Below are 24,999 nucleotides of genomic sequence, written 5' to 3' on the forward strand. Positions count from 1 at the left end.
TCAGGGTAGATGTCTCTACACACTCACTTAAAGGACCCCAAATAGGCCATGTTTTAGATTTCCTTCCAAATGAGGAAAACTCTATGTTCCCTAATCCTCCTTCTCACTCCCATATAGTTGCTTTTTACTCCATCCACACACAGGAAGTTTCTACAGCCTCATTAAACTAGACAACTAAAGGTTGTTTAGCAAATGAGCCCATGCTTGTCTCTCCTCTGAAATCCAGCTGTGCTTACAGGAACTGGGGACCTTGAAGTGCATTGATTTTGACCTGCTTCCTAGAAACTGTGTGGGCCACCCACTCTGTCCAGTGTACATAAAATCTTTATTCTTGAAATCATTTTTTTTTTCTGTCCCTTAAGTACTGGTGTGTTCCTGAGTCTTCTATCTTCTTTTCACTGCATATACTCTAATTGGATGATGTCATCTATGACCTTGTTTTCTAGTATGCTCTATTTGGCCATTTTTAGATTGGTGATGCTCAAAGTCTTGGATATGTTCCATCTCTTGAAACTAAAGAGACTAAATTCCATCTACATCTTTCCTTCATTCCAAACGCATTTCACTACCAGGTGTCTTGGCCAGAAATCTTACCATCTGCAATTCCCCCTAACCCATCTTTAATCATCAACCATCTAAAACCCTCTCCTATCCAAGTTCTTTTGTATTTCCAATATTGATTACTGGAAGTGTCCTAGCAATTCTCCAGCCTCATCTCCCTATGATCCATTTTCCACACTGAAGCAAAACATTGTCTTTCTAAAATGGAAATCTTACTATTCACCTGCCCAAAACGCTCCCTCTGTCTCACTTGCCCATGAATAAAATATACCTTATAATACCGACAATAGTTCTGCTGCTACTAACTTCTTGTCTGTATCACTTTCCAATGCTGTGCATCCCTACATTCCAACAGTATTCAACTGTGCACGTTGCCTGACATGCCATGCAATCGTTCTCTCTGTATCTTTATACATGTTGTTCTCTCAAAATACTCTTCAGATACTTACTCTATTATTATCCATAATTTCTCTTGACATCCCACAATTTTACCTGAATCACCCTCTACATTTAGATTGCAGGTTAACCAAAGCCCAAGATTCCTTTTCCAAAATGTCGATTAAATGCTCTTCAGGTGTGGTCTCTTAGCTTCCTGTCTTTCACTCTTAAGCTCCATTGTAAGTGATTGTTTATTTGTCCATGTTATACCCATCCCAGCCACATCTGCCCCACTACTCCTGTGCCTCCCAGTCTAAAATGGTATTAGATAAAAAAGTGGGTATTTGACAGATGCTTGCTGACTAAGTTAGATAAAGCAGGGTTGGGGACTTGACATTCTCAGAGGCCTGGGAAGGAATCATCCCTTTTTTCCAAAGAAAGGAGGTAAACCAATAGCTCATGTGACATTTCTCTTTTGTGTCTGTCTTTAAGTGTACCGTGTAGTGACATCACATGAAGAGTCACACTCCTTGCTGTCTCTTCCCTGGGGGCTCCACCAAAGGTGCATTTTTCTGGCCTTCCAGAACATCCTAACCACAGTTAGATTCTTAACATATTTGCCTCAGTAAATCTAAATAAGCCTTTATTATTTCTTAACTCGTGAAGCAGCTCCCTAACTCATTTCTCAATGTCCATGTTTGCCCAGTCATTGTGTTTCTACTTCTGTCATTTTCCTCATACTGCCAGGCGAGCTCCCCTAACTATTCATCTGACAGTGTCACACTCCTTTCTACCATGGAAAATACTTAGTTGTTCTCTCTGGCAATTACCCTCATCCTCAGCTATTCATTAGGATTAAGTAAGAAGCTTTTAACTAAATACTGATGACTGGGCTCCACCTTAAACCACCTGCATCTTAATCCCAGAGAGTGGGGTTTAAGCATCTCTGATTCTGATGAGAAACTCACATTGAAGACCACAGGGTACCATATGTAATTTTTCCAAACCTAGTTCATGCCCACTTTTCTGTCCCATCAACTGTCACCTCATATGATATTCTATGTGCTCCAGTAATAAATACCACATTTTTTGTTCTCATCCTCATGCGCGCTCTGCTCACTCAGACTTCCATACTAGATTCATTCTGTTGTTCTCCCTAAGACCCTTGTATTTGTCTTTATTATTCAATTGACTCCATTTCATCTTTAAGGAACCAGCTGAGGCATTATTTTTTCCATGGATGCTTCTTTGTTCTTTGACTTCCCAGCCACCCCACAACTCATACTCTTCCAAGTCCAGAAACCTGGGTTCACAACAGCTCTTTTGAGCTCCCATAATAGCCTAGTTTGTAAATGTCTTCAACATTGCACATATACACACTTTATTTAAACCGTCTGTTCATATGCATGTTTTCCCCACAAGACTGTATTGCCGCAGACAGTAAAGGTCCAGCCTCCATGTCTAGAAGGTCAGAGACTACCAGTCAGAGAAACCCAAAGGCCATGGTATGACTTAGGGCCATCTGTCTACAGAGGTTATGTTAGAGTAGGAAATATGAGGAACATTTCTAGAACCCTTTTCCCCATGGGGTTTTCAAGCCCTACCATTGTAATAACTCTGGGTATTTGTTAAGACATACAAAAGAGGCAAAATTAGTAATGGGAGCCCAGATGAGTGCTAACAGATTTAGATTCATGTATAACACTTGAAACAGGAGATAGGAAAGCAACCTAGAGAAATTTCCTGATTTGGGCTCTAGCTGTTTACTGGCCTTGTCCTCTGTTCTTAGAGTTGACAAGTAAGAGAGAACAAAAATTGTGAAGTGTGTGTGTCTGTGTGTGTTTGTGTCCTGCCTACTTGGCATTGATTAAAAAGTCTCTGCTTGATCAAACTCTAGCCTGGCTCCTCTCAGCCCTCTTCTTGACCAGACCTTGAACTTGGCCTATAAACATCGCACTCTCAGTACAAATGATTTCATCCACCCCAAGACACCTGCACATTAAATTATTTGAACAAACACTTGCATAGTTTTTAACAGCTCAAAGCAGCATCCTTAGAATGACGATTTCAGCCCCCTTAAGTTCCTGTCTGGGAAAGCTTAGGCTGCCCAAAGGATTTACTGATTGTTCCAGACAACACTTGAAGATAGACCCCCTATTTCAGTCTCCATGGGAGGACAGAAGCCAAACTTTGATAAGCACCAGTGGGCAAAACCAGGTGAGTTTCCCACAGACCAACACCTGCCTTTAAAAAATTTTCAATTTCTTCGACTCTGTTCAAGCCCAGGCAATTTCCCATTCCTACTCCCTCATTCATACAGTACCTCTGCACAAATAGAAGTTGAGTTCAGTTCAGGCTGGACCCTCTTCCCTATTGTAACAGTTTATCACTGATTAAAATCTATTTTTACTACTTGAATTAGTGTCTGGCTTTGTCTGGATTTGGTAGCATTTTTTGAAATATATACTTGATATCCTGGCATATCTGATTCCTGAGTTTGATATGGCATGTAGTAGGGTGAGTGTCTCTAGGAATAGGGCAGTGGATGAGAAAAGGAGAAAAACTGACCAAGTGGTGGTTAGAGGAAAGTATGGCTCAGATGAAGGCATTAGGGATAACACACTTTATAGAAAGACTGTTGTGAATAGGGCAAACATTTATGTCCTCAGTTAGACATTTTTGAAGAAATATTCTTTGTGGTAGGATATTTAAATGGAGGATCGTTCTGCTTCTGTAACCTTACTCTCTTGTGTTCTCTCTGTTTTGCTTAAAAAAAAAAACCCCATCTTTTATAAGTTGTGTTTCTACCTATAAAATAAATTAACTGATGAAAATCAGTCTCATGAGTTTCTATGCAGATGAAAATGTTAATGTAAGAAAATGTATTTTTTGATTTAGGAACATGACTTCATTCATACAACTGAAATTTCTTTGTTTATTCTTTAGCCATATTCTGGCCTTTAACATTTGTTTCTTTGACAGTTATATAGCCAATTTTATAATTTAATCATATACCTTAAAGGTCCAGAAAGAAAACTTAAATTAAGACAATTAAATAAAACAAACAGTTGAGATACTCAATAAATTTACTTAGATCCAGTCACTTAGCATCAATGCATAACACATTCCAAAAGCAAGCATATATCAAATTTAAAATGGATAGTCTTATTTGGGTTCAATAACTGGGTAAATGGTCAAACAATTTTCATTGCATATGCTTTGGGGCATGCATTTCATTCCTTATTGATCTGCTTTATTGCATTAACATATCAATTATTTGTTTTGCTAAGAGCAGGGACAGTATTGCAGAAAGGAGCAGTGGTGGAGAATATGCCTCGCTGTTGCACAGAACACATAGGGCAGGTCATGAAACCAAACAGCTAACTCCCAGAGATATCTAAGTGGCACATCTTGGCACATGTGGGTAAGTATGTTTATTAATCTAAAAATGAGAAAATATTATAAAAATAGAAGAAATAGAAAACCCTAGACAAGTTAAAATACAGAAAAATTTTAAGCAAAGTTATTTGAATCAGGCAATATTTACTGTATCAAATAGTAATCTTAATAGCTAGATATAAAGTAATCTAAACCCAGGACACTATATGGAAGAGCAGGCATCCTGAGTTCCCCAGAATCCTTTGTCAGGTTTAGTGTTCTCTGATACACACTTAGACACCCCCTAATTACAAGAGTACTTGTTTGTTATTGATATTATAAAAATAAACATTTTTTAAATGATTACACATAGTAAATGAAATCAGAACTATACATAAGGTTTTGAATAATTGCAATTTCCTTAAGGAGCACTCGCAACCTCTGCCTGTTCACAGACCTGTAGGAGAGAAACAAAACAAAACAAAATGTGCTTAATGAAATGTATATAGTGTAGCATATTAAAAAATATATATGAACTTTATTCATTCATGTATTGATAAACAATTAGGTTGTTTCTATGTGTTGGCTATTATAAATAATGCTGCAATGAACATGGGGGTGCATAAGCTTTTAGAGACCTTTTTGTTTGTAACCATCAGACAGTATCATGTGTATGTGTTACATATAACAAAAATAAATTATATTTAATTTAATGACTGATTTTTTATGTAAATTTTTGTAAAAAATTTCCCACATCAGAATATACATATATGTATAAATAGCTAGATCCACCCAGTAAAATCTGTATAAATATATGTATATATTCAGTTAATATATATCCATCCTTAATAATAGATGTATCATATTCTATTAAATAGATTGCTGTAAATGTTTAATCCTCTTTTGTTGATCATGAGGTTATTTTTTTCATTTTTACATGTTTTCCATACTTTATTATAAAATGATCCCCACATTTTATTATAAAACATGTGCAATGAACATAATATTCTGATGGTTATGCAGTGGTGCATTGCACAGATTATTTTTAGGTGATTTATTAATATAGAATTATTGGGTCAGTAAGCAATTAGAGTAGAACAAAATTGAATGGGCTGCCAAAGGAGGCAGTTCATTTCTCATTTCATGTAGGGATTGGATGACCCTTTGGTAGATGTTTTGCAGAGAAAATGATCAGCATTATACTGAAAGAGAAGTAGATGGTTCCAAACTTCTTTCTAATTTTGATATGCTGTGACTCAGAGTGCTAAGGATAAATTCAACCTTTGCTTCTCTGTATGACATACCTGAGAGAAGATACTATGAACTGCTCACCTTTATTTATCCAGTTCATAGACTAGCTTCATATCCATGAATATGAAATTGTTTTGAGATGCTCTATCTCCAGGAGATATTGAATGGTGCCATGGATGCATGGTCTGCCAGTGGGGGAATATGTTTTCATTTCATATATATTTAAAAGTGATTTTCCTGCCAAGAAGAAGGAGCTCAAAGTCCCCATCTCACCTTTTCAGTGAATACAGATTCAGTGAGGAGCCTGAGATCCACAGAACATCATAAAAAGAAGGAAATGTTAGGCAGAGTACTTGGAAGAAAATCTTTTTTCTCATTATGGGTCCTGAAGATTATCTATTCTAAAAACCTGAACTTAGAGCAGTTGTAGTATAGTATCCATAATTACCTGACATTGATATTAAGTGCCCTGAGCAAACATACCAGAGTAGACCAGAGTGGGACAAGAAGAACATGGAACACAAAGAAGAAGATCAGTAGAACCTGCACAATGAAAGAAAAAGAGATAATATGCTGGACCAAGAAACAGATCTATTAAACATAATTTCCTAGTGGTTTAACCAACTTCTAGTGAAGATTAATTGAAATTAAAATAAAACTACATTTATAGTATATAGTGAGCTGGAATTACATATAACTGTTTAATAGTGAGTGCTTTCATAATTCACTCATTTTCAGTGTAAACTTTTGTTTATTTTTAAACAAAATCCAGGGCAAAATGTCCCTCTGGATAGTATCATGAATACATATGTGTATTGCAGGAAGATACTACCTAAATCAAAGTCATATTTCTCATGTTCATCATGGTTTAGGCAGGAAAGTAAGTTCTACAGACTGTTACCTTAACACAGCTTATTCACCATTGGACAGATACATATCACAGTATAGTGATGCTATAATATTTGTAACTTCATGTAATCCTCACAAAGTTATTATGAGACTTACATGAAGTAGTGCATATACATACCTACACACTATATCTATAATATTGCATGCTAAATGTAATTCTTCTGAATGCATCCCTGAGGCAGAAGAGCAGTGCCTAGTGGGACAAGTTTAAAACCATGAGGAAATAAAACAGCATAAAAGCAGATGAATAAAGGAATCAATACACACCAAAGATATTCAAAGCTCTTAAAAGTTCTACAATAGTGAAAAGTATTTAACCTTATATTTATCAAAGTGATTTGATAATAGGTTTTTATGCAACTCATTGGTAGGTACTGCTTCAACTAAAGCATATAAATAAAACTGTTGCTTTATATAATTCAGCAGTGATATAGAAAAACCACAGGTTTTGTACTCAGATAGACCCGAATTCAAATTCTGTCCCTATTTTTTCGTATATAGGTGACCTTGAGCCAATTAGCATTGATCACAATCTTCCACCAAGGATGGTTATCAGGGAAATGCCTTTGAATGTATCATCAAGTAATGGGCATCTGACAGTTTTACAATATTCAAATTTAGATAATTAGGAACTACAAAGGACCTATGGATTGAAGGTAGTGATATTATATGGAAAGTGAGTGTTTCATTTCATAAAGCTGGAGAACTTGGTACACTTTTAGAAATCTTATGTGTAAGAGTTTGGGGGCAAAATAATGAGGCATTCATTTCTGGGTATTCTTTACCAACCAAAGATATTAAAGGTGCAAGAGACCAGTTGAATCAATGCCCTATATTAGTGGTTCTCAAATATTAGGGGTATCAGAATCACCTGGAGAGCTTTTAAAACATTGCAGTGAGCTCTATTATCAGAGTTTCTTACTTAAGTAAATGAAGGGGGGAGTCCAAGGAAACTGCAGTCTTACAAGTTCTCAAGAGATGCTAATGCTGATGTTGCTGGTTAATGGACCACACTATTAGCATCACTGTTCTGTGCAGCGTGGGCTTTAGGGTGAAGCTGTGCCCTGACATACTTGAAGAAGAAGGAGTAGTGAACTATCCGGGTCCCAAACAAAACTGAAGTGTAGGTTTAACAGGAAATAGAGAATCTTAAGGGACAGAGAGTAGATTATAACAAACTAAAATTTTAGAGTTGGACACTATTTTACTTCTGACAAGAAAAAAAAAGTACATTGCCATAGAAGACCGCTAAATTTGAGAGGGCTGAGGAATGATAATGGTACGACATTGGATAAGTCACCCAACTGATAGTTAAAATGACCTATTCAATAATAAGGGTTGTGGTAGAGAAGAAAACAATGAACCAAATGTATGCAACCCACATGAAAGAACAGAAGAGACTGGTAGGATAATAGTGACAAGGAAAGAAACCAGACAGGAGGACAAATGGCATAAGCCTAAAAAAAAAAGTGAATTTCAAGTATACTGTTAAAGCTTCCTCATGGTGCAAGCATCATGCTAAGACACATAGTAATTGAAAGAAGGAGCAACTTCCCTATTGAAAGCTAACAGGAAAGCAGTATTTTCTAGAAGAACCCATTTCAAATAAGGCAAAAGAAAAAAAAAAGAGAGAGAGAGAAACGTATGGAGAGTGTTCCTTGAATAGCATTAAAAGACAATTGGTTTGCAAATCAAATTCCACTTGCACAGTACATAGTGGAAGATTCCAGGAAATATATCTATGGTGGTTAAGAATACAAAATTGATGTGATTTTATTTTGATAGGAATAAAAGACAGAAGTAACTAGTCTCAAGTTTCTGAACTGAATTTTGACATAATATTGATCTTGTATGGTGATGGACTTAGGTATCCAGCCTTATATGGCTTCCCTCTATGAAATAGGACTAAATATAAGGGGTAGCCCATTATTTCTCATGCTTGTGAGAATGAAGGAGATGAAGCAGCTTTGGGGTGGGATACGCCTGAAGAACAAGCAAGTGAGAGAGGAGCCATAAATTCTAGAAATAAAGCTAATTTGTTTACACATTAGAACCTTCTTCTTCTCAAATGCTGCAGATACAGATTTACTCAGTGAAAAACAACATTACAAATCACCTGAAGTAATGCATTACAAATACGTGTAGAAATTGATGTAAATGCTACATTAAAGACCATGTTCATTGCAACCCTGAACTATCATTAACACAGAGGAACAACATAGTGGACATCTGAAATGTCATTGAACATATCTTTGGTTGTGTGTACCGATAAACCATTTATTACACAAATTTGTCCATGTTGCTAATCATGGCCTTCCTGAATAATCAGAAGATGGAGGCTCAGACTTGAATCATGCATTCTATTCATTCAGTGAATATTATTAAACAAATAAACAGTGAATGTATAAATATCTATTAAATGTGTGTTAAAAACTTACAATGTAAAATATGAATATTAAGACTAAACGTTAACTAATAGGTTAATTTATGTAATTAAATATGTGAAAGCAATTTATAAATTACAAAGTCTATATTACTGGTAGAAATTTTCTGAAAATTATTTTGAATGTTAACAAATGGATAATCCTTTTTGTCCTAATATGAAGGCGAGAGTCCCATAGAATTTATGTTAAAGACTATAAAGAAAAACTATGTTTTTGGTCTGAAGAATGTTTAATCATACTAAAGTTGATATAGAGTTTTTGGATATTTAGTCAACATTTCAAAACAAGTCATTTTGAAGAAATTTGGCAGCATTCTTTGAACAGTTGTTCTATTTTAAATAACTTACTATGAGATTGAAAACATGCTTAATGTAATTACTAAATGTTATTTATTTTATCCTGTCTAAATTTTAATTTTTATGTTTATCATATATGCCTCCCTTAATTTTCTGGATGACTTTGCCTGTAGATAATAATTTGGAGCACAGTGTAAATATAAGTAAATCAAGTTGAAGTTATATTAAAAGCAGATTTCCTACCCAAATGTATTACTGCTTGTTTCTTTATATGTCACTTTTCCTTATTTTCATGCTTCACAGGATTTCTCAGTCTCAGTGAAACAATTCCTCTCTTGATTCTGTTTATACAAACTTTCTGTCCACCTTTCCTCTTTCAGCTTCTAGAAGGAGAATGACATTTCAGAGTAGAACATAGGACCTTAAATTAAGTTAGAATATAAATTGTACTTATTAATTGTGTATCCTTGGGGAAGGATATTTAATACCTCTGAGATTATAAAATCAGAGTACTATCAGTCACACATTAAGTTGTCACAGAGATAAAAGGAGGCACTACAAAAATTGAATAAATGTCAATCCTCTTTCATTTCCTCCTCTTTTAGAGATGCATGTGTTTCTGTAAAACCTTAAAATGTCAATTACTCATAATAAGCTTTAAGGATAAATGGAATGCTATAATTCTAAATATATCCTCCAAATTGATTTTGTAGTTCTATTTTTTATTTGGCTATGGGACAATATTTTGGATTTATTATTAAATTAATGGCTATTAGATTATTTGCTAATTCTCTCAGTGAGAAAAATTTATTATGGCACATTTTCGAAGTTATGTGCTTAGAACATTGATTTTTCCCTCCTTTGGTTTGAGAAGAGTAAGACAAGTCTGAAAAAGAAGGAAAAAGGAGAATGAAATAATAAGGCAGTTTGGGATCAGTGATGGTGTAATTGCAGGTACCCCAACTGGTAGGTATGAGACGAACTCACACAGCCTGCAAGAATATGTGAGAGCACTGCACAGGATCACAATACCACCCACGAGGCCACCCAAGGTAGGGTCATTCTTTTTGCCCCAAATTAGGACTACATTCCTTCTCTCCTCTGAAGTGCCAAGGTATATGAGAGTCAACAAGTTGAATGCAAACACCATAGAATAATTAAGAAAAATGAGCTGTGGTTTCACAAACGAAAAGGTAAATCATTCCTGGTTAGTGAGTAAAAGGCGGAAAGTACTTGACAGAGAATATGCCGGAGGACAGCATTCCCCTTCATTCCCATGTAGTTAATGTACCTCTGGTAATTAAAATCTGGGAACTAAGTAAACACAAAGAACACAAATGTGAGCCATTTCTCTGCAATTTACTAGTCTGTGGACCACAGGGAAGAAGCAGAAACTTTGATGAGTCTCCTGACTCCCACTTTTTCCCACTTCACAGCTTCCAGAAAAAGGAAATTAGTCTCACACTGACATAATTAAATGACACGTGCATGCTCATGAAAAAAAGTGAGTCCATTAATAAACTGCAGTGAGAACCTAACAAGTGTCTGGGAACAAATTCCATGCAGACGTAAGAACACAGTGTCATTAATAATAACATGAGTAAAGGTAAGTAGATGCCTAATAAGGAGTGAGAGACAGAAGTCCTTATGTGATAGAAGATAGACTAAACATTGCCATTAACTTTTTGCATGAATAGAAACCATTTTACATGTTATATGCTAAGTCAAAAAGTAAGAACTTAGAATTAACTAATATTTACCAAGCGCATGCTAAGTATCTGACACTATGCTTGGAACAAATTAAAGCAATAAAAAGTTAATCTTCTATTACTCTATAAAAACAAAATGCAATAATCTGAAAATGTGCTAATTCTGCCCAAATTTGTTGAAATATTTTGAGGTGAGAAATTGATAATACAGTAATGATTGGGTAAGTTATCCAGATAAAGCATCTCACTAAAAACATGTAAACTATTTCTAAAAGCATCAGAAGACCTTTCAAAAAACAATAAAGTATTAAATGGCCAATGTACAGGAGAATAAGAAGATAAACAGAAATAAGCATGGAGTTTGAGGACATGCTTCCTAAAAAGGTACCTGCCAGTTACAGAAGAAAATTCTGCGAGACTAGCAACCTAAAGAGCGATTGCAACAATTCCTCAGCCAGCAGGACAAAATCTGAAGCATCAGTGTTACTGAGGAAGGTGACTCAAATAAACTCCCTAGGTTTGGGGTTGCTGCTATGAAGGGCCACACTGTAGGAGGGGAGTAAGGAAATGGAAATACGCCATCCCTCTCAATGAATAGAGTCCAACTTAATAAAATCTTCTCAATTTTCTGTTGAATTTCAAATAATCTAGGATTGCTATTATCTCAATACTTCTTTTAGAAGCAAAGTGAAACCTTCTCTGGAAGAAGTTAATATCACCTGAGGCTTCAAGTTATCTTTGTAATTTGTCACCTACAATTTCAATGCTTATAAAAACTAAGCAGGCATATATGGTGACAAGGCTATGTGATAAAAAACCAAGGGAATGTAACTGAATTGAAACAGACACACAAGGCGTTAGTTGATGAATACCATAATATATATTATAACAAATAGGAAGGATGTGGAAGATTTGAACAACAACCAAGTTTTCTTCATGAAGGTCTCTCTCATCCCATGTTCTGACACAATGTGATGTTTCCCTCCTTTGGCATCCGTAACATTCTATTTACCTCTTAAGAGACAGTATGCTTCATGCTATGTATCTCTTACTAAAGAGATCATATCCTCATTTTTTATCTTTCTTGCCTAAAGCTCAACACATTCCAGCTTCCCATTGTAAATAGATTGACTTTTCTAGATCCATAAATATGACTGTTTTAAGGAAATAATCTGACCTATGGGGCATATGATACTTATTGGAGAATTTTTTTTTTAACACCAGCTATTTCTTTTTTTAAAAAATTTATTTATTTACTTATTTATTTATTTATTTTTAGAGAGAGAGGGGAAAGGAGAAAGAGAGGGAGAGAACATCAGTGTGTGGTTGCCTCTCACTTTCGTCCCCAACTAGGGAACTGATGTGCAACCTAGTCATGTGCCCTGACTGGGAATCCAACCAGCGACACTTGGCTTGCAGGCTGACGCTCTATCCACTGAGCCACAGCAGCCAGGGCATTATTGGAGAATCTTAACTTAATTGCTGGTTTCAGACCAAAAAAGAGTCCAGGTCCACTTAATTTGTAAAGGTGTAGCAGGTCAATGTTGCAAAACAAGCCCAGGACATCACAAAATGATTTGGCTGGTATGAAGATGCTCATGTTCTCACAGTAACTGAAAATATATATATATACAGAACCCCTGGCTGGTTTGGCTCAGTGGATTGAGCGTCGGCCTGCGAGCTAAGTGTCGCTGGTTCGATCTTCCAGTCAGGGCACATCAGAGAAGGAAAACTCTGACTCCAAAAAACCTCCGCTGCCTTGCGGCATACCTCTTCAGGGGAAAGGCTAAGGGAGTAAACCCCGACAGAAAATCCGGAGCCGGAGTCCCTAAGGCGGTTTGACGTTGTAGTCAACACCGGCAACTCCTGCGGCGCACCTGAAGCCAAGCTGTATTGACTCCGTCTTTCCCTTGGACCCTTCAGCTGCGAAGAGAGGGGGGGTCTGCTGCCTGGGCAACAGCAGACCCTCCATATCACCCTGCCCAGGCTCTGTAGCTTCAGCTCCACTGGAGAGGACACTCCAGCGTCATCGCAAGATGTCGATTCAACACGGGAGGAGACAGATACTGTGTCACTCCCGAGTCGGACTGCACAGCCATTCTCGGCGGTGCAGATGGACTCTTAAGAAGCTACACCATCGTCTCTCGAGACGGACGGCTGCCGACGACGATATATATACAGAACAAAATCCATAGAGAACAAACAGGCTTTACTTGCGGCCAGCCAATAAAGTCTTCTCATTTGTGAAAGATATATCTTATCTGATATAAGGCTGCCTTGTAAACTAAATGCATCCAAGTTAAAGAATAAACTAGATTTTCCTTCATTCTGTGTTCATAATTTTATTCTGTAGTGTTAGCCACACCTATAGCAAATATAAGAATATTCCAAGACAAACAAATATTTGGTAAAAGTGATAAAAACATGTGCTACTCATTCGTACCTTTTATTATTTTAAATAACAAAAAAAGGACCATGCATCTCCTATTTTTAATTTTAAAGACTCCCATACAATACTCTAATCCAAAGAATTTTGCACTCCAAAGAAACAGTTTGGCTGTCTTGTTGTTTAAACAAAGGCTTCTCTGATACTTGTTATGAAAATTTCTGACTACTATTGCATGTGACTAGGGAGTTTTAATAAACAAAGCAGGTAGTCTGAAGCATGTAACCTTATATATTGCTGAGCAACCTGGCGCATTTTTCCATTACACTTAATAATAATAGATTGGTTTGTGACATTATGTCTTATATGTCATTAAATGCTACCCTTTAAATTTTTTCTAGGAGCTTAAAAATCAATTGAACCATTCATAATATCAGAATTTTACCACAGACATGGGAAACATTTCAAAGTAAGAATGCCACATGAATAATTCAGAGGCATTTGGCCTCTAGAAATTGCAAATATATATTTATAACCAAAAATATTCTCTAAAATCAGTATTATAAAGAAAAATTGCAATTTGACATTAGAATGCTTTGTTCCTAACAGATAATTAACAGTAGCTATTAACTCACTTTTATATTTATTGATTACAGATGAATCCTTAAATATTCATAATGGTAACAGTTACCAAACACGCAAATGTTGATATTTCTAATTTTGAGGACTTATTTGAGGACACCACTGCCTGGTGTCAGTTCAGATGTCCTGAATTTCTTAGGCAAAGCCTTAGAATTTTCTAAGTACTCATAAGATTGAATGTTCAATGTAAGATTAAAAACTACTAGGATTTATTTGGCCTTTGAAAGTAACTATAATTTGCCAGAAGGTTTTTTTTTTTTTTTTTACTTTAAGATTTCATCTTTCTTGTTATCCTCGTGGTATTTGTATTGTGTTATGATTATCATTTTATTCTTTCTTGTTTCCAGTGTGTGAATTTTTTTTTCTATAAATACATGTGTTCTGTGGGATAAACCAGATGACTTTTAAATGCATTACTTAAGTCTGTTTCACTTATCTCCTGAAATATATAGACCCTATTTCTCATGCCACACCTAATACTATTAATATCCTGAGAGTTACAGGTCTCATGGAGCCCTGACACGTGACTTAATTAGCTATCAAGTTATTGTGGTCTTTATGCTTTCCACAGCTCACTACTTTCCAACACAGCCTCTACCCCTTCATTAGATAGAGTGCTAGTGCTTTATCTTTTGCCTGTTAATATACTCAGCTGTGGTATAGCACCACTGCCTAAAGCATGACTCAAATATGAATCCTGGGAGACCACCTGGAAAGAAATAACCTGACATTAGGTTAAAGAGGACAAAGGTTTTTCTTCAAGGTGAAAAGCCTGGCCATATCCTGGGGGGATAGTAGAAAACTATAGCCCCACTACTGCCTGAAGCACTTTGACTCTCAAGAGTCACAGCATTGACTTTATCACCCCTGGTAAGGGGAATAAAGGGAGGTCATGAGTGAAGGATGAAGCAATGGGGATAAACATCACTGGGCTCAAACAAGAGCCACTGATTCTAGTCCTCCTTTGGCTACTAACTAGGTGACATGAACAAGCCTACAATTGCTTGGAGCCTCAATTTCCTCTTCACTAAATGGAGAGAATTCATATTGAGAAAATTAGATTAGATTAGCTCTTCCTAAAATCCCTGAACTTGTTCTTCCAGAATTTAATAAGCACTCTGCAAATTATAGGCATTTTGAAACTAGGAATCAATGGGCATTACTTAAAAATAAATAAAAACAAAATAAAAACAAATGAAAGTAAATAAAAACAAAACAAAACAAACCCTGGACTAAACACAATCAAACAGATATTGTTGTTATAGGACTGTTCGGTGACTTTAGTATATAAATGTTTTAGAAAATACTATATAACATTTCTTCAAGTCAACAATGAAGAATATTTTTCCTCATTTTAAGCTAGGATGCTGATTACACCTCATCTGTTCATTTAAAATTGTAGAGCTGCCTTGCTTCTTTTGAAAAGTTGTTATATCGGTGGCATGTTTTACAATGGAGAGTCTCTCATATATAATATGTAGAATTTCTCAAAACTGATTTTACTATAATTGTTTTGGTCACTTTCATGGAACTAGGACTCAAAGAAGCAGACATTGTTTGGTTCTATAGCTCATTACAAAGATATCATACTCTCACTCCTCAAACAAAGAGAAACTAGGATGATTGAATCATGAAAAATAGGAGAGGAGAAGCATTTCTAAAATTGGTGTGTAGGGATCTTCAAAAATTTGTTCCTCCATAAAAGCAATGAGAACACTAGCAAAATCACCAAAATCAACTTTTTCAGAATGCTGGAAATGAACCAGAAACTTGCAACAATTCATAGAGCACTTATTAAAGAAAGGCAGCTTATTAAATAATATGAACAGTAATTTTTGTGCAGCTTTAATTTATTCAATATCAGTAGCTGTGCAGTAGCTTTGAAAATGAGCAGCCCCAGAAGAGCTGTAGCTACAAAAAAGCAGCCTACGATCTACCAGGGCACAAGTGTCAAGAATTGACCAAATGGAAGCGGCCTGGAAAATCTTTACTTGAATGTTGTTGTTGTTGGGTTTTTTGTTTGTTTGTTTGTTTTTTTCATTTGACCTGAATTAAAGTTCACGTAGTGAGAAACTCTGTCTCTATGAATTTGTCAAAAGTGATCAGGGACAATAGTTTTACATGGCAGCTGCCTGAGGCAGTGATACTGGTTGAAACAAACAAGAGGTTTATCAAAACATTAAAAAAGAAATTCTGGCAAGTGAGATGTTCATAGAAAGCTTTAAAAAGCTCTGGCATATTTCTGTGGAACTAGAAGGTCACATTACCCTGGCTGGTTTGGCTCAGTGGATTGAGCGTCGGCCTGCGAGCTAAGTGTCGCTGGTTCGATCTTCCAGTCAGGGCACATCAGAGAAGGAAAACTCTGATTCCAAAAAACCTCCGCTGCCTTGCGGCATACCTCTTCAGGGGAAAGGCTAAGGGAGTAAACCCCGACAGAAAATCCGGAGCCGGAGTCCCTAAGGCGGTTTGACGTTGTAGTCAACACCGGCAACTCCTGCGGCGCACCTGAAGCCAAGCTGTATTGACTCCGTCTTTCCCTTGGACCCTTCAGCTGCGAAGAGAGGGGGGGTCTGCTGCATGGGCAACAGCAGACCCTCCATATCACCCTGCCCAGGCTCTGTAGCTTCAGCTTCACTGGAGAGGACACTCCAGCGTCATCGCAAGATGTCGATTCAACACGGGAGGAGACAGATACCGTGTCACTCCCGAGTCGGACTGCACAGCCATTCTCGGCGGTGCAGATAGGCTCTTAAGAAGCTACACCATCATCTCTCGAGACGGACAGCTGCCGACGACAGAGAAGGTCACACAGATGCAATGTTATGCATCTGACCGGGAAAGACAATGTTATGCACCTGATCAGGAAAGACCTGATAAGCCTATATCTCTCACCTCTGGTTGACCTATAGGCTCTGTGTAAACTGTTGGAGTGTTCATGGCATCCTTGATACCTTGCCCAATCATTAGCTAACTACTAAGATCCTAAGTAGAGACTTCAGTGGCTGCATACAACAAAAAATATAGACTTTATAGATTAGTTCAGGGAAGTCACTAAATAAAAAGTAGCAACAATAATAACAAGAACAGCAGCAAAAACAAAATGGGCTAGGGGAGGGGAGATGGTCCAATTTCCAGAGCTCCTAAATTATATTAAATATTCAGATTTAAACAAACAAACAAAAAAAAAAGTGACATGCTTTATAATCATAATATCATACATGCTAAAAACAAAAGTATGAACCATAAACAGGAGAAAGTCAATTGAAACTCTCCCTGAAGAAGCTCAGATGATAGACTTACTGTACAAAGGCTTTTAATCAACTACTATATAGTCAAAGAACTAAAAGAAATCATGTCAAATAAAATTTAAAAAAAACATAAGAATGAACTCCTATTAAGTGAGACTACCGATAAAACATACAAAATATTAGGGGGAAAATAGAAATTCTGTAATGAAAATGTGAAATTTACTAGAGGGTCTCAAAATAAAACTTGACCTGGCATAAGAATCAAAGAACTTAAGTCTCTTGAAATCTAGTCATAGAAACATCTGAGGAATTCTTCAAAAAAAAACCAACCAACCAAACAAACAAACAAACAAAAACGGACCAATAAATAGTTTCTCAGAGACCTTCTGGGGCACCATCAAGTGTATCAAAATACATAAAACCAGACTCCCAAAAGGAGAAGTAAGATAAAAAGGGGCAGGAAGAATATTTAAGGAAACAATGGCTGAAAATTTCACACATTTGATGAAAACATTAATCCACATATTCAAGAAGCTCAAGAAAGTTCAATAATATAAACTCAAAGATATCCACACCTACATATCACTTTATCAAAAGACATAGACCAAGAAAAAATCTTGAAAGCAGGGAAAAAAACAACAACAACAACATCTACAAAGGTTCCTCAATAATATTAGATGCTGACTTCTTTTCAGAAACTATAGAGGCCAGAAGTCATTGGAATAACATGTTTGTAGAATGCAAGCTAGAATTAGTGACTTGCTTCCAGAGAAATGTATAGAAAGGTGAGTTAGAAGTAACTTTACAATGGACAAACTAGAAAACACTATCCAAACTTATAGATCCATTTTAGTGATTCTCAATCTTTAGAATAAACAAAGATCACGTGAGGAGCTAATTAGAAATGCAGAATTCAGAATTCCATGCACAAAGATTCTGATTCAATAGGTCTAAAGTGGAGTCCAACATTATGAGTATCAAACAAGTACTCCAGTAGATCCAAATACATATGATTTGAATTTCTTAGTGACCTTGCACCTTAATTTGAGAGATTAGAAATAAGCACATGCTGATACAATTTTTTAAACTTGTAGTTTATACTTTAGTATTAAAAGTAAAGAAAATATTAATTAAGGGTTTTGCTTATATTATTTATAATAAATTTTTTTAAACCTTCCCATTTAATTAAGACAACTTTTCCTAAAAGATGCTCTTAAATAAAACTTATTTGAGCTATGTCTTGTTTTAAAATGATGCAAAAAGAAATATGCACCACTACAAAGATCCTGAAATTATTTTGAAACTTTCTGCTATGATAGTTTTTTCTCGAGAAATTAGAAAATTTCACAAAACTATCTAGGTGTGATTCATAGAAAGCTGAGTCAAGAAACAGGTGTTACTGTTGGAAGGAGGAATCTTATCCTTTTCCTCACCATAAATTTCTAATAAATGAGACTTTAGACTCTAAATCAGGTGCTGGGTTCAATAGATTTATGTAATTTATTCCCTTTCACTGAGAAAATAAATAAGTAGATTATCTATATGTACTCGCCAGCTGTTCCACAAACCACATGCATTGAATACAAGTATCAATGGTGGTGCCATTACTTCTGTGGCACCATCTTTCACTGTCCCAAACCTTGAAAATTGGATGCCACTCTTAAAAACTATTTGCATGTCAGTGCTACGAGCTTAGCTATCATGCTAACTAGTATTCCATATTCAGGTGGCTCCTATTACGACCTAATTATCTTTAAACCCTAATATTATTTCAAATGATTTACCATTGTCAAGGGTCACTTCCAAGTGAAAATTGCTGAAATCAAAGAGCTTTGGTTCTAGGTCTATGTTTAGGAGAGCTGAAGAATAGTCTTCTTTGGGTGACAGACCGACCATAAGGTGAAAGCCCAGGCTAAACTATAAATACGATATTAAAAACTGAATAAAACTAAATAATTTTTACAATTATTCAGTCATAATTATTATTTATTTTGTTTTAAATTTCCAACTTTGTAAAAAACAAGTTAGAGAGTACCAAAGAAATAACTTGTACAAATACTCATTCATTCATTCTCTTTATATTTACTGAGGTCTTATTAGGTAAAGATAAAGAAAACAGATTTCTTCTCTCAAAGAATTTGCATCCTTGTAGAACAGGACATGATTATAAATTCTTATTAAAATCTTGTGAAAGTATATGCAGAAAGGTGGTACGATTAGATAAGGGTTAAAGCAAGTTCTGGAGACTTTTATCTCCTTTGCATTATTAAGCTGTTTTCTAGACTTAATAGTGATTGGAGACATGTTGATTTGAGAGAAAGGAAATAAGTCTAAATTTGGACTTGGATTAAATACACTATTTTGATTGATTCTTTCCTTGCTTTTAAGTTTTAGTTCATTATAAGTTATAGCATACTCATAGAATTAACACACTGTGCATCTTGTAAGGCTGTTGTTTACCTGTAAATGTTGCCCACTTTGGGAACCTGTGTGCTTACAAGAGTAAAACAAGCCCATATATTGTCTTTATACAATACACACAATTAGCTTGAAGGGCTTTTATTAAATACAAAATTTAGGAAGGCCTCAAAAAATTTGGTAAAAATTATTAAATCCAACTCTAGAATGAGAGCTTATATGCACTTAAATGTGTGGAGAGTGGAGGGAGTGGGGATCTAAGTGTGCTTTCATTTATTTTTATAAAAGCTTTGGGCTACTATCAATTCTATCAAATTTGGGGGATTCTCCTTTCCTCAACCATTTTACTTAGGATTCTTTGAATTAAAGGTCTTCCAAAAAACTCTTATTTTTGTACTTGCTTAAAGCACCTTAAAGTACAATCTGCTTTCTGATTCTTCATAGTTGTTTTCCATAGAAGGTGTTATTTCCCTCCAATGAAATCTGTAATATGTCACTGTACCGCTCATTGTATCTCTGAATATGCCATCTGAGGGACACTTGGGCTCTGTGCCTCCCCCTCTCACCTGAGCGCTGACCCCTAGCTCCCTCTCCTGGCTCATGAGCTTTTAAATGCCTTTTAACCTGGAAGAGGAATTTCCTGGAGCCCCAGGTGGAGAATCATAAATGCTACCCGTGTAACACATTAGGTATCAGGGAAATTATTTATTAATCACTTCACACCAATAATCACAAAGGATACATTCACTTACAATCTTTATTTTTCTGTGCCAGCTACAATTGATTAAAAAAGTAAACTTGGATAGTTATTATTTTAAAAGTTGATGTTTTCTCTATATAATTCAGACACTAACCTCTCATCTAGGGTGCTGAACCCATGTGTTTAACAATATCAACAGAGTCCTGGAGAGTATGCACCGAGTCATGTCAAATTATAGTAATCCATTCTTTGTTATGATTTTAATCCTGCCATTTAAGTCAAGAGTTATATATTCTGCCTTAAGTACTGTAATATCAGTTTGTTTTGTGAACCTAAAACAGTTTCTATAAACATTCAACCCTTGAACAACATGGGTTTGAACTACAAGGGTCCACTTATACCATTTTTTATTTTCAATAAATACTGTAAATGTATTTTCTCTTCCTTGTGATTTTCTTAATAACATCTTATCTTCTCTAGTTTACTTCATTGTAAAAATACAATCTTCAATACATATAACCTACAAAATATGCGTGAATCAACTGTTTATGCTATCGGGAAGAACTACGGTCAATACTAGGCTATTAGTATTTAAGTTTTGGAGGAGTCAAATATTATACACAAATTTTCAACTTCACAGGGGTTGGCTCCCAACCCTGCATTGTTCAAGGGTCAACTTTATCTACATTTAATCTTTTAACTAATACTGATAATTTTATATATAATAATGAACTGATCTTAACATACTTTGAACTTTTAAAAACAATCACAAGTTATCAGTGATCTAACTCTACAGTATTTATAGAAGATTCACATTCAACAAGGACATTTTGTGTTGGTCTTCAGGATGACTAATTCCTTTTTTAAGATTTCTTTTTTTTTTTTTTGTCTCCAGAAAGTCAGTTTATAGTCATCTGCAACACAGTTATGGCACCACTGAATCAAGATCTATGTACCTGAAGTATAGCTGATCTTTGCATGTTTTCCCTAATAAAGTCTGAATTTATTTGCAGACATCATTTGATATTATGAAAGAGGTCTATCTTCATTGTAGATTTCCTTTGGCTAAAATCAAATTGTCAATAAACAGTAAGGTCTACTCACGTTTCTCTTGTTCTGCTTCCACTCCTTCACTTTCTGTGTCACTTGGCAAGATCCATGGTTGGTGAACCACCTGCAATTGCTTTAAAGATTCATCCTGCCAAAGAAAACATTCATTTCAGATTACACTCTAGAATAAACTTGTGAATACCAATATGGACAAATATGGGTGAACAGTTCAACTTCCATGAAGTACCTGATCAACAAACCATGATAAAAATGTCCTGACAGCAGAGAAGAATTCTAAGTTTAGTTATTTTCATATCATAGACATGACATGGAACTCTTTCTTTTTTCACTTTTCTTTTAATAAGATTTAATGTCATAATAAGAAGAAATAACCTTGACCATGTTCCTTCCTGAATTAACATTTTTGAGGAAATCTTGGTACTTGTTTTTGGCAATATAATAATAAAATACCCATTATAAAATTGCACAAATAGTGCCTTTTTGTCATCAAGACTTTAAATTCCCTTTAATAAGAATAAAGTTTAGTAGGATTTAGAGAATATTATTAACTTTACCTTTCAGTACTCCTACTTCACTACCTCCTTTCTCCTCTCACTTCCTTATTTTTATTATTATATTTCTCATATACTTCTTTGTTGCTGCATGCCTTCTGCCACTGACCTAAGCAGACCCTCGTTATCTCCCATTCTGACAGTAGTAACAGCCATCTATGAGTTTTCTAGGATAAAGTTCGATATGCTCCTTATTTCTTCCCACTAATTTCCTGCCAAAGTGAGTTTTGTAAAATGCCCTCCCCTTGTCTATTATCCTTGAGTAGCTTCTTCATTAGTCCCAGAAAATATCTAAACTCAAGGCCCTTCATGACCCATACTTGTCCAGCTTGATCTGCCACCAATTCCATCTTCATCTTCTTTGACTGATACTCCCACTCCAACTATAATTAACTGGTAGCTGCTTAATTTTGTCATTCTGTATGATCTGCCAAGATGTTCTCACATGTTATATTTCTTTTCTAGAATGCACTAAATTTATTTATCTGTCACTACTGCTTTCCCTGATCCTGCAAGACAGAGTTATCCTCTATTCCTATATATGCATACTGTACCACTAGAACAATTATGATATAGTAATCGTCCTTCCATATCTTCCTGCCTCAAAAATAGTGTGGAAAGCCCTTGAGGACATGAATATCTTTTTTCACTTGTGTATTTCCAGTGTCTATTATATAGTGCCTGGTCAAAAATATATAGGTATTCACTCAGTAGACATTTGCATAGGAGAAAGTAAAGAAGAAAAAAAGGGAGAGGATGAAGGGAAGAAAGGAAGGGAAAGGAAGGATGGATCCCCTTTAGAATAAAGCAATCTCATATTTATTAAGTCATGATTCAAGAAAATATTTTCAAACAGATTTTGAAAATTAAAATCACAAAACCAACATGATCTGTCTATTCACTCCTTTGTGCTCTCAAATTCATTTACTATCTTCCCCCCTTCTTTGATGATCTTTTCCTCTGAGTTGAGATAGCTTGCTTTATCTTGCTTAGAAAAATACCAGTAAGACAAAAATAAAGGCTCACAGTCAGATAGGCATTAGACGTACTGGGGTGATCACTTTGTAAATGATATAAATGTCTGATCACTATATTGTATACCTGAAACTAATATAATAGTATATGCCAATAGTAACTGAAAATTTAATATAAAAAACAAAGTCTCACAACCCTTGATCTCTAAGAAACATGACATCAGCAAACATTATATGTTAACTTTGTATAAAATTTTTTTTTATGGTTCTGGTCTGGTAGCTCAGTTGATTGGAGTGTTGTCCCAATGCACCAAGGCTGGGAGATCCCAGGATGAGTGATGAAATAGTCTAAATGCATTAAAAATGTATGAAACAACCTCACTCGAGGGAGTGGGATAATAAGGTGCTGACCCAAGTAACTGAAAGAGTGAAGTTTATAAGACCAAAGACAAAAGGAACTGTACATAAGACCTGTGCTATAGTTGATAAATTTCTTTCCTATGGGCATACAGGTTAACAATTCTAAAAACTACATATCTAGATGATAGATAGATAGATAGTTGCAGTAGGAGTTTACAGATAAGCAAGGTTAGAATGATCCAAGTGTAATGTATTAGAGTTGGAGACAGAAGTATAAACTCATATTTATCTTACTAAATATACAAATGAATACATATAGAAATATTAATAGATATTTATATATACATGGGTTAGTAATCACACATATATCTCTCTGCTCTGGCAGCTGAGAAGACTTAAACACAACACCCTAAAAGCAATGAACACAACTACCACCCAGGTTTTAATTTGTAGTACCACTTTTCAATAAAAGAATCATACTGTTGGAGAAATGATGGATTCTTGGACCAAGGCAGGAAATAAATAAGATGCCTAGAGCACCTGGTAGAGCCAGCAAGAAAAACTAACACACACACACACACACATGAAAATATATCAAAGGAATAAAGAAGTCAACTGAAAAATGTCTCAGTGGCCAAATCTAGAACAGTAGAAGTAAATTTTCAACATTTTTCATGGAAAATCACATTCTTCAGTTTTTAAAAAATATAACATGTAAAATTTAAAGAACTATGAAAGATGCTCTTTGGTTTTGTAAGGTAAATATCAAATAGCTAGAGTTTTTTATTTTAAAAAAATTTAGAAGAAACATGAAAAAAATGTTTTTAATTTAAAAGGTATTTTGGTTAATTAGCTTTTAGGCCCAAATACTAAAATCTGTCTTCATAAGAGAAGAAATGATTAATAAGTTAACTGTCTTACTTTTGCCCACAGTAGTCCAGAATATTCAGCCATACTACCAATTGGTTACTGGTTTTAATGACTTTACTAATGGGCAATATAAGAAGCATTCAATTATTCTTTGTTGCAAGTTACTTAAAGTACAAATGGAACATTAGCTCAGTAAAATATGTAGTTTAGGAAGAACTTTAAAATGATGAGTTGTTGGAATTGCAGAGATAGTACAAATATTACTATTAATAGATCTCTTAAATATTTTGCTTTGGTTTTCCCTTGAATACAGCTGGTAATGCACCTGTTTCCTTTATCAATGTCAATGTTTGTCCAAAGTTCATCCCATCAGACTACTTATAATTCTTTTTGATGGGGTCAAGGAGTTAAAATCTTGAATATTTTTAAAAACAACAGCTGACATGTTCCTTTTTGCCATCTTATTCAAAAAAATTTTACAGGAATTTTAACTGGGTCAGAGCACAGTACAAACTCTTTAAGATTCCCAGAGCAAGTACTTTGGGTTGCTTTTAGAAGAAATTCCATTCATCCTTGTACCAAAACACTTTCACCATAAGTATGCAAATGTCCGGGGACTAGGAGTGGTGGGAAATAGTGACATGTGTCATATGGAAAACAGTTGCAAGCCTTGTATCAACATATCATTCTATCTGCTAAAAGAATAAGTGCTTTATGAAGTTCAACAGTATTGTTATTCCACATGAGTAGCTTATTCTTTGGATTCTCTAAATGCGATCAATCAGGGATTTATGTCATGTGTGGCCCTGAAACTTCATCATATTTAGAGGGGAAAAAAAGTTCCTTTGGTCAA

General features: G+C 35.4%; 1 protein-coding gene across 1 annotated transcript in view; it reads right to left on the minus strand.

Moving 5' to 3' along the window:
• Positions 1–4,040: 4,040 nt before the first annotated feature.
• Positions 4,041–24,999, minus strand: part of CUNH8orf34 (chromosome unknown C8orf34 homolog) — a 326,713-nt gene continuing 305,754 nt past the window's right edge. Inside the window, 3 exon segments of the mRNA XM_090284894.1 lie at positions 4,041–4,774; positions 6,052–6,111; positions 21,425–21,518. Of these exon segments, the coding sequence (XP_090141020.1) occupies positions 4,767–4,774; positions 6,052–6,111; positions 21,425–21,518 (162 nt within the window). The 3' untranslated portion in view covers positions 4,041–4,766.

The sequence above is a fragment of the Furipterus horrens genome, unplaced genomic scaffold, assembly GCF_987537825.1.
Source record: "Furipterus horrens unplaced genomic scaffold, mFurHor1.1.pri manual_scaffold_7, whole genome shotgun sequence".
Lineage (NCBI taxonomy): Eukaryota > Metazoa > Chordata > Mammalia > Chiroptera > Furipteridae > Furipterus > Furipterus horrens.